General features: G+C 43.6%; 1 protein-coding gene across 3 annotated transcripts in view; it reads left to right on the top strand.

Moving 5' to 3' along the window:
• Positions 1–2,302: 2,302 nt before the first annotated feature.
• The window catches only part of MORC4 (MORC family CW-type zinc finger 4), a 52,345-nt gene continuing 43,510 nt past the window's right edge, over positions 2,303–11,137 (top strand). For 2 of the 3 annotated variants that reach the window (XM_045996497.1, XM_045996498.1), the window contains exons 1-3: positions 2,303–2,646; positions 2,765–2,837; positions 8,563–8,695. In XM_045996497.1, coding sequence (XP_045852453.1) covers positions 2,545–2,646; positions 2,765–2,837; positions 8,563–8,695 — 308 coding nt within the window. In that variant the 5' untranslated portion in view covers positions 2,303–2,544. The remainder of the gene's footprint in view (positions 2,647–2,764; positions 2,838–8,562; positions 8,696–11,137) is intronic. The other variant, XM_045996499.1, reaches the window with a different exon arrangement.

The following is an 11,137-nucleotide window of genomic DNA, read 5'->3' as shown; positions in this document are numbered from 1 at the left end:
TCCTTTATCGAAATGGGAGATGGGCCAGCGTATCACAGCATCCACCACAGGCACCAGCTTCTTCATCCTAAAAATTGTCAATGAAAAGGAAAGAATTGGACATTGATCCTCCTTCCTACAGTGATTATATTTCAGAGCAACCAACCAAACAGCCTAAGTTCCCAAGAACTTAGGGGATTAGATAATCATGGTTTTGCAACCCCAATAAAATTTTTTTTTCAGACAACGAACATTGATGAGACCATAAAGTGAAAGGCTGATGGGGAACTTTATAGCAGAATATTAAGGCTGCCTCCACCTGAACCCACTGATCAATCTGAATATCATTAAGTGTTGGATCATATGTACTTCCTGATGTGATGCAATAGGAAGCCTGTAGCACCATCTACAAGTATTCCTGCTTTCAGAAAACCTTCGTAATAGAATCTAATGAAGGCTTTAGAGCCAACTCATGATTTCTAGTTAAGTTACACTTATTGCTCTAACAAGAAGAGCAAGCTGAATGGTAATTATGAAGAAGCAAACAGACAAATGAGAACATAGGGATTTAACAATACAAGGGACTGGGTTTCTTCAGCGACTCAAAAGCATGAAGTAAAAGAGGGGAGACTGTTTTAAATTAAAGCAAGTTCAAGACAAATACCCCGTGCAGTGTGTGCATCTTGTTTGGATCTAGGTTTAAGTAAACCAAATGTAAAAAGGCATAGCTTTGAGACAGTTCAGGAGATTAGAATATGTACTGGAGGACATCAAAAATTGTTATGAATTTTGTTTAGGGTGAAAATGGCATCGTGGTTATGTTTTTTAGAAAAGTGTCCATATTTTTAGAGGACATGGACATATGTAGGGTAAAATGCTATGATGCTTGAGATTTGCTCTAAAATGCTTACAAAAATGAAAAAAAAAGAAGAAAAGAATATATAAAGCAGATCTGGCAAGGTCGATAATTTTTGAATCTGAGTAATAAGTATATGGGGATTTGTTATATCATTTTCTGTACTTTTGTGTATTTAAAAAAAATTAGGATACCAAAAAAAGGGACAAATGCAAAGAACCCAATGGAAGGAAAATGATGCTCAAAGAATATAAACAGGCACTTACAGAAAAGGAGATTCAAATGTACAACAAACATTTCAGCTTCACTGGTAGTTGGGGAAATGCAAATTAAAACAATAAAGAGATCCTATCTTTTATTCAGAAGATCCTCAAGAAGTTAAAAGAGTAGGACTAGATATCTAGCGCTATAAGCATGGCAAAATAGCTGACTTGCTGAGGGCAAATTGCTTCTATCTTACAATATTTATTAAGAGTAAACTATGCATATACTATTAGACAGCAATATTCTGTAGAAATTATAGTACCAGAAATTAATGATCTATACATGAGCATGCCTGAGGCAGCACTTTCTGTGTTGTCAAAAAAAAAAAGTTGAGAACAACCTGAGTTGTCTTAGAAGGATGGTCAAATAAATTGTTTCTTCCATACCAGAAAATGTTGTATTTTTTAAAATTAATTTTTTTCTATAATCAAAGAGTATAGGTGTAATAGCACAAAAATTGGAAAATACAAATAAGAAAAATAAGAAACAAATGTATAGTTCCAGACCTGGAGATATCCTGGAATACATCATGTCAAGTGTTTCTCATTGTGTGTGTGTATATGCATGCATATGTATTATGTATGTGTGAATATATCACGTTACACATATTGTAACTTCTTGTTTCTTTAATTCCTTCATGAATATTTTCCACATCAATAAATATTCATCTACAAACATGGCCTTTAAGATCTGCATAGTATTCCATTTCATGGATACTCCATAACTTAACCAATCCCGCATTAGGGGGCATGTAAGTGCGTTCCAGTGTTTTCTTTCATAAACAGCCTCATGTACACCAGTAAAACTTTGAAGATGATTTCCCAATTGCCTTCCAGAAAGTTCTGGGTACTTCTGGAGACACTGGAGTCAGCATAGTCAGAATGCTTTCCCATCACGCAAGACTGCTATCTTCCCAGATAGCAAAACTGTAGTCTTTCGAACTTGTAAGACTTGTTTTATCCTGCCCGTTAGTCATGCAGCCATACTGAGACTCCGTTCCAGAAATCCCTACACCCTCTCCCTCCTCTAGCCTCATTCCCGCCCCTCCCCACACACCCGCCCCCCCCGCCCCCCCCCCGCGCTTTCCCGCTCGGCGGCCTGGCCTATGGCAAACACCAAGAATTAATTAGGGGCGGGGATCAAGGAGCGGCTGTCAGGAGGTCGCCATATTTCTGTACGGCCCTGAGGCCGCCCGGGCAGGCAGTCGGTGGGTCGGGAGAGGTGCTGACAGGGCGGGGCCGCCGCTCTGCTCTGCCGGCCTCACCCCTCCCGCCCGGGACAGGTGGCTGGAGCGCGCCCCGCCCCCGCCAGCTGCGGGTGGGAGCGAGGGAGGGCCAGCCCCGGAGTGCCGCCGCCAGCTGCGAGGGAGAGCGAGCGAGGGCCAGTCCGGGACGGCCGGGCGAGGAGTCCGGCGGCAGCAAGCGAGTATCGTGGCGGCCAAAAAAATGCTCCTGTATCGAGGGGCCCCCGCTGGCCCTGGCACGCCGGGCAGCGGGCTGGCTCGGCCCGGCGGCGGCCCACAGGCCTTTGGGATCCGCCTAAGCACGGTAGGTCGGGGGCCCGAGGGGGCGGACGCGCGCGCGGGCTCCGGGGCTGTGGGGGGCGCGCGGGGAGGGCCTGGCAGGCCGAGGCCTCACGCGGGACGGGACCTTCTCTCGCCCCCAGATGAGCCCCCGCTACCTCCAGAGCAACTCCAGCAGCCACACGCGACCCTTCAGTGCCATCGCGGAGCTGCTAGGTGAGTGGCGAGGGCGGGCTTGGCTGCGATCGCCCAAGGCAGTGGTGCCAACGTGGTGCCGCGGACGCGAGAGGAATGCGCCGAGCCTCGCGGGCGGGCCGGGGCTGGGGTGGGGGCGTCGGGACCGGCCCCGGCTCCGCAGGCGGAGGAGGGGGACTGCTCTCCCGCCAAGGGGGATGAGGTCCCGCGGACAAAGCTGAGGAAACAAGTTGTGTCCGAAGAGTTAGGACGCCCATGTGGTTTTTCTCTCTGGATCGTGATGTTCTGGGCACTTTAGGATAGCTGAGTTAATAATCAAAAGGAGATGCATAAAAATATCGGGGCCCGAGGCAGCTGGGCTCCGCAGGGACTGGCGACCGAAGGAGGGCGCCAAGTTAGCAGAGGGGCATTATGGAGGACCCGGAAGGGTCCTCAGGAAAGGTCTGGAAAACGGAGTTCTTAACTTTTGGGACCAGAGAGTCTGGGAATGATGGGACATCTTTTAAGAGATGACACGAGTGCATTTGGCTCCCTGCGACCGCGGAGGGCTGGGTCCGTGGTCCACGAGCGCCCTCACACCGCTGGAATGAATACTGAGCACTTAACCTCTCCCTCCACCGATGTTTGCTTTTAAAGCGTTTTCAGTTGATCCCTTGAAGCCAAGTACACCAGCTTTTGCAGTAGTGTGCTAAATACTGTGTGGAAAGCAAAGAAGAAAGGCATTCCCGGACAAAATGCAACACAGAGAGCACATTGTAAATGTTTCGGACATGGAAAGAAGGGAGAGACGGTTACAGGACGAGGTAGCAGCAAACAAAATCTTGAAGAGTGGTTTCCAAGCTCGCCAGATGAGCCCCAGCCCCGACTGAAGCAATTCAGTGTGAGTTGCCTGGAGCACGAAGTCAGCGGGCAGCAGGAGGGTCAGAAGAGTTATTGGGAAGGGTGATAGAGAACTTTGATGATTAGATTGACTATTACAAGAATGCTTACATCGTGTATGACTGTTCTTTTGAAGGTGCAAGAAAGAAAAAAGTGACTTCGACACACTTTGAGTCCTAGAGAACAAGGACTGTATCTTTAAGGGTTTGCACCATCCTTTGAGAGAAACTCTGCAGGGTGGAACCAGACCTCTGTATGGGTAACTCACCAAAAAGAAAAAAAAAAGAGGGAAAAATAACAATTTACTTAGGGGGAAATGGGAGAAGTTTTGTGTTACTGCCTCACAGCTGCACTGTGCATACTAAACTTTAGAGGCAACTTGAAGTGTCCTCTGTTTGTAATTTTGACTATATTATTTTTGTCCCAAGCATTAAAGCCTTAAGCTGGGCCCAAGGTGACTCCTATGAGTGCAAGTGTGTGTATTATTTATGTAGACAGACATGCCTACACACATGCATAGAGAAACACAGATTTTAAAAACAAATCACAGCTATTTGTGGTAATATTAACAGTAGGAAGAAAAGGAGAGCAAAGGGTTAACTGGTAACCCACAGTTTTCATTTTAGGTTTTTCCTCGATTTTTTTTTCTCCTCCATTTACACAATAATTTTGTAGTGAATCATTCATTCAGTGAGTATTTATGGAGCGTTCACTGTGGGCAAGCCCACCATGGTAGGAATAAAAATGAAAACAACATAGACTCGCTTTTCTAGTTGGGGGGAGAAAAAACTCGTACAGAAGGTTTATGCTTTGTATAACAGCAAAATGAAAAGTGGTATATCAGCAAAGATTTACATATTGAGTGCTGTGGGAGTTCAGAGGAAGGAGGGATGACTTCCAGCTTACCAGGAAGAGGAGGGTTAGGAAAGGCTTTGTAGAGGAGGTGACATTTGAGCTGAGATTTGAAGGATTGGGACATGTGGATGCGGGTGTGGGGAGGGGAGGGCATTCCAGGCAAAAGAAACAACTGCATGAACAAAGGCATGAAGAGTGGAGTCGAAGAGTTTCATTAGGGTGTGGAGTTTACAAAATAGTTACAACTGTAGGTCCTTAGAGAGTTTATAAAGTGCCATCACAAGTACATTTTTAACTTTACCCTTTGAGGTATTATTGTATAGCATTATTATAATTAATATTACTATTGTCATTATTATTCTCATCCTGCAGATCAAGATATGGAGGCTCAAGGAATTTAACTGACTTTTCCAAGATTACATGTTTAGTAAGTGGCAGGTCTAGGGCTCAGGCATGGGTCTTTTTAATCCCAAGTACCAAGTAGGTCTTGAGGTTAGAAAGGCAGCCTGGGACCAGGATGTGACTAGGAGGCCCAGTTATTTGGTCTTTTAGTCTGAAGTTTTCTGAGCGGGGAAAAGTCCTGATCAGAGCTGGGCTTCAAGAGAGTTAATCTTGTAGCTGTGTAAAAGATGGATTGGAAAAAAGAGACAGCCATGATTTTGAAAGACTGGTTCAGAGGTTAATTGATAATCCAGATGAGAGGGAATAAATTCTGTAAACTAAGAAAGTGACGGAGTAGAAAAAGCTGGATGTGAGAGAGCTTAGGGATGCATAGGGTAAGAGAGAGTGAGGGATAAAAAATGATTTTTGAATTTCAAACTTCTGGTCATTTGAATGCTAGCACGGGGGGGGGTGGGGTGAGGGACAGACAGGAGGAAAGATTGGCTTGTGTTGGAAGGTGATGATGTAATTTTAGACAAGAATGCTTTTAGTTACCTGCAGGATGTCTTTGGGGCAGCAGCTTGGCCCTGGCAGCCTTGCAGGAATCCACACAGGCTGTCTTCCTGGAACAGGAAAGGATGGGGGGCTTGTAAAGTGCTACCTCAAAGCTGCCTCCCACTTGCTGTCCTGCTTGTCCAGGGAGGCTGTCATGGGACAGTTTCTCATTGCGGCTCAGGCTCTGATGAGCTCTGAGGCTTCATTCAGTTAGAATGCTTTCTTAGAAGATCAGGGGTTAGGTGGACCAGGCCAAGGGATAAGATAGATTCCCTGGGATCTGGTTTCTCATGTTCTTGCCTAAGTCAGGGTGAGGGGGGCAGGGAGTAAGGGGAGGCAGAGATAGGGTCTTCCCACTCCAGGTAGCGTGGGCCGATTTAGGAGAGAGAAGACTCCTTGGTAGGGGGCCTGGGTGGCTCAGTCTTTAAGTGTCTGCCTTCTGCTCAGGTCATGCTCTTGGTCCTGGGATTGAGCCCCACATTGGGCTCCCTGCTCAGTGCAAAGCCTACTTCTGCCTCTCTGGCTTCCCCTGCTTGTGTTCCCTCTCTCGCTGTCTCTCTCTCTCTGTCAAATAAATAAAATCCTTAAAAAAAAAAAAAGACTCCTTGGGATCTGGTAGCACGTTAGATTGTGTAGGCCAGGTTAGGAAGATAAAGACATCCCAGGATGTGGTAGTGCAGCTCTGGCCCAAAAGGTGGGCAAGGGGGAGAGGAACAGGGGTTCTCCAGGGTTCTTTGCCTGTCCTACCTGTTTGTAGGCTCGGTGGGCTGGGATAGCATGTGTTACATGTTGATACAATTTTGGAAGGTTAAGCAGCAATAGAGAGGATCAAAACCAGCCGCCAGATTGGGGCCTTATTATTATATGTTCATTTGTGGAGGCTGACCTTGATATTATTATAATTTCATTTGTTGAGGCCAAGGGAAAAGCCACTTCAAACTGAAAATAAGTGTAAAGCTGGGCTCGCTGCTGCTGGCTGCTGTCTCATTCCATGCTGCTCCAGCTGACCCTGGCCACTGAGGTGCTCCCCTCCCCCCACTGGACTCTAGCAGCCTCTAGCCAAGGAGATAAAATGCCTAGCTGCTTCTTTGCAGCTACCTTGTAACTCCAGGAGTGCCTGTGTTAAAACTCTCTGGTATGTTTCCTTTAAAAAAAAAGCATCTAGTAACATTTGGGCAAAATTTGCAGTAAACAAAAAAGAATGAAAAGTGATTTTGTGAGGGGTGCGCACTGATTCATTGACTGCATTGTTACATACACTTAGAATTGCGATGGACGTGTGTGATGTGCTTGAGTTGGGAATGTTCATAAAATGTTAGAAGGACTTCCTCCTGTGTTCAAAGTTTTCAAAACAGAATTGAGAAGGTAAAGGTATCAGTCTCAATGTCCCTAGCTTTCTGCCAGCAAGAGTGACTGATAAGTCCTTAAACAATTCAGGGCCTGCTTGCCAAGTGGTTTCTTGAAACAATGTAGGCAGCTTCACAGTGCTGAATCCTTCTGTCAGTTGGAGGAAAAAAAAAACTGCCTCTCACACAAAGTAAAAGACTGTATTTGTGATAAAGCCTCTATTGCATGTCAAACTTATAATTCCTGCCAAAAAAGTTGGCCCACTTGATTTACCACGTGACACAGGGCTTTGGCCCCACCTAGTCCTTAAAGATCGACCCTCTCAGACCTCTTAACTCCCTTTTGGGGCTCTTGGTAACGGTTTACTGCTGTTAAGACTTGTTTAGCTTACAGTCAGTGAGGATTTTATCAATGGACACAGACAGCACCACTATGGCCCTTGAAATCAATCCATGTCTTATTTCCATTGCTGGACATTCCACACATTCAAGTAGTTGTAACTGAAACTGCGGATTATATTTTGAATGTGAGTAATATTTCTCTTGCTTGTAAGGGGTGTTCCCAGTGGAGAAATGCCTGATTTGAACAGTGGCTGCAGGACAAGTACACAGCCAGGACCCCACCTCGTGCTCTCTCAGCCCAGCCATGTGGTATCAGTAAGGTAGTCTAGGATGCCAAGGGAAGGGAAAGGGAGTGGAAGGGAAGGTCTCTGTCTTGATTAAAGAGCTAGTAGGGACAGGAGTACTCAGGGAACCCATCTGACATGTGATTCAAACTGCCCTCTCACTCGGGCCAACAAGTCCTGATGAGGCAGTTGCAGTCTGTATGTCCATGACTGACACTTGGGTGACCTCGAGTCTGGAGCACAAAGATGTGGCTACTAGACATTGGCGCCCCCGGATGGTTGTGAGCTTTGCCCGGATGTTAGAATGTGGTTCTATCTGGTGACTTCAGAGTGATGAAGCCCATTATAAAGACGGAACACAGGAGGAATCATGTAACTTTACCTACAGGTTTTTTTCTTTTTCTGCTTTGATTCCACCTTCTTTACTTAATGAGGGGGGACGGTGTCACCTTTAAGACTATGACAGTGTACTTAGGTAGAATCCTGCCCTCTCTGTAAGCATGCTTATTAGCATTCACTGGGACCCCCCCACGACCACCAATTAAATGTTTCGGTTTGAACTGCTAACTCAGTGCCTCTTAGGCCACAAACAGGGATGGTGATAATATCTGTGTTCTTTAACAGAGGAGGTGATGTAAAAGAAAAAAAGAAAAGAAAATGTTTATAGATGCACTGTGATGTGTGCAGTGTGCACCAAAATTGCAGATTTAACTCTTCTCCATAGCCCCCCTCTACTGTATGTGTTCGTGAGCAGTGAAGTGGCTGAAAGACCAGAAAGAAGTAATAAGATGAAAATGGAGCAAAATGCTTTGTGTAGAGGAGTTATTTTTCCCACAGACCCTGAAATGTGAAGGGAGAAAGGCAGGTTGCAGCTCAGTCATTATATAAAATCTAGAAATCAGCTTTATAACCCCATCTGCCATCATTACCTATTGTTCCCAATAACCCAGTAAGTGCACTACCATCAAAGCTCCCCACCCACCTTTGGGGACATCCACATGAAGGGAATAAAGGCCAGTTTCTTTGTCTTGGGGCACTGAACTAGAGTTTTTACTGAAATAAGAGAAAAGGGGATCTAAAAACACAGATTTCTACCTTTTGCAGATAATGCTGTAGATCCAGATGTATCTGCCAGAACGGTCTTTATAGATGTTGAGGAGGTCAAGAATAAATCTTGTTTGACCTTTACTGATGATGGATGTGGGATGACACCTCATAAACTACACCGAATGCTCAGGTAAAAATGTCTTCATTCTTGTTTTCTTGTCTTGAGTTCACGAACTCTACCTAGGGCTTCATAATTTTCTTTAATATTTCCCTTTCCCTTTATTCATTCAGCAAATATTTATTGAGCATATATTATGTGTCAGGGCACTGGTGATGCAGTAGACACTCTTCTTGCCCTTATAGAACTTACAATTTAGTTGGCAAGTCTGACAGTGAGCAGTAATAATAAAAAATGGTAAGCACACTGGAAAAGCATGGGATGTAATGGGATAGACCAGCAGGGGAACTAAATCTGATCCAGGAAGTCAGTCAAAGCCTCTTAGAGGAAGTGATACTTAAACAGTTATCTGAGGGTGAGTAGTAGAATTTAAAGATGTAAAGGAGCATGGGGCAAGGGGTTCAGAGTTCAGGCAGAGAATAACAAGTGTAAAGACCTGAAGGTCTTCACTGGCCTGAGACCACCTCCAGATTTTATTAGCCTGAACTCATTCTTAGATCAGAAGTATTGCAGTTGGGATGATTTGTGCATTAGGACCATGAATATGCCTGGGTATAATCAGGCCCATGAAAGATAAATAAAAGGCATTCATACACATAATCTTTGAAATCTTTTGCAGTAGGATGGCAAAATTCAGGAATTTTCTCTTCTAACTGCTGAAGCTGGTGATAGGATTTCTTTTGCCACTCTCAGTTCATTTAATTACTTTAAAAACGTTTGTAGTTGAGAATGTAAGTTTGTACATGATTATCTTCACATATCACTCAATAAAAGAGGAGTGCTTCCTCAAGTCCTTCTCTCTTCTTTTTTTAGCAGATGAGGTTAATTCTCTCCATGTGGCTTCCTGAACTAGTGTGTGAAGTATGAGTAACAATGGAAGAGGGGTTCTGTGGAGGAGGAAGAGGGTTCCAAACTATAAAAATGGAAAAAATTCATTTGGTTGTTAGTTCTCTTTCAAGGTATTCTAATTCTATAACCCTGTTTATAGGGAAATCCATTTGATCCATCAAAGAAAAGAAATGAAATTTGGGCATTAACCAATGAAATTGTGATGTTTTACCATTCAGCAGTCTGTGTACCTTGTGTCTCAGACCCTCATAATTAGAAGAATTGTTTGAGGAAATCTTCTAGAGGTGAGATAGAGATGTGGCCAGTATGTTGGTGAAGGTATAGAATTGGCCCTATCTTTTAACTTATAGCATTATTTTTAGCTCTTCACGTTGGTGTTTTATATTAAAAAATAAAATTTTAGATGGAACCAAAATATTGGTATGTCTAATTAGGTATATATTCATTTTTCCCCTAAAATCATTTATTTCTTTAGTAAATCCTTCCCACCACACTTTATCCCAGTGATATGGGTGTCTGATAGTGGGCCCAGCCAATCTTAGTGCCTTCCATTTGTTCTGTGGAACTACATCCTTGAAAGTTGGTGCTTATAGTTATAAGGCAGGAGAAAGGAGGAGGATTGTTTCAAAATAATCACAACAGTTTTTGTTCCAGATTCATTCAAGAAATTTTTACTGAGCACCTATGTGACAGTCACTGGAGATAAAGTGGTAAACCAGATAGAGATCCCTGCTCTCAAGGGGCTGACAGTTTAGTGAGAAGGACAGAATAGAATTGACTAGTAATACAACTAAATAGGTTATCTCATTTAGTGGTAAGTGCTATGAAGGAAGACACTTTCTATGAGAGTATATAGTGGAGGGATCTAACCTAGTCTAGGGAGTCAAAAAAAAGATCCCCTGAAGACGGGGCATTTGAATTGAAATACAAAGGATGAGTATCATCTGTTTGTAATTTAGTTCCCTCCCCAAAGAACAAAATAGCCAAACCAGGCAGAAACTTACTTAGCCGTAGTGTTTTTTGGCATTATCATACCAAGTATCTTTCCCACTAATTTGAGCTGGGCAATTGTTATTCATGCTGCAAAATTAATTTTAGAGAATTTTTAATGAGTCCTGGATTAATGTATAGTATATATACCAGATTTTATTTATGGTCATATCTTAAAACAAATTTGAATGAGCTAGAAGGTCCCATTTATTTAAAAGTTCATTTAGTCCAATCCTAACTCCTGACCATGGATTCCAGTTACCACAATTTCATTATAAATAATTGAACTTTAGCGGTAGCGTTGAAAATTAAGTATGTTCATTTTTCTGGATTTGGTTAGGGAAGTATTACTTTTGTATAATTATAGAGGTAATTATGCAAAATGACTAAGCCCATTGAAATTCTACTTGACCAAAAAAATTTATAGTAACCCTATCCACATTTCCCAACCTTTCATGCTATTCTTCCTATTTCCCAATTTAAATTGATCTCCTTAGATTCTAGAATCTTGACATTTTAAGGACCTCGGGAGCAAGCTGCTGTCTCCGCACATTCCACTCAGAGAGTTGGCATTCAGCCCTCCTCCCCCTGGGTGTAAAGACTACTGTCTCTTAC

This window comes from Meles meles, chromosome X, assembly GCF_922984935.1.
Source record: "Meles meles chromosome X, mMelMel3.1 paternal haplotype, whole genome shotgun sequence".
Taxonomy (NCBI): Eukaryota; Metazoa; Chordata; class Mammalia; order Carnivora; family Mustelidae; genus Meles; species Meles meles.
The sequence above is the reverse complement of the archived record's forward strand: the minus strand, read 5'-3'. Positions and strand labels throughout refer to the sequence as shown.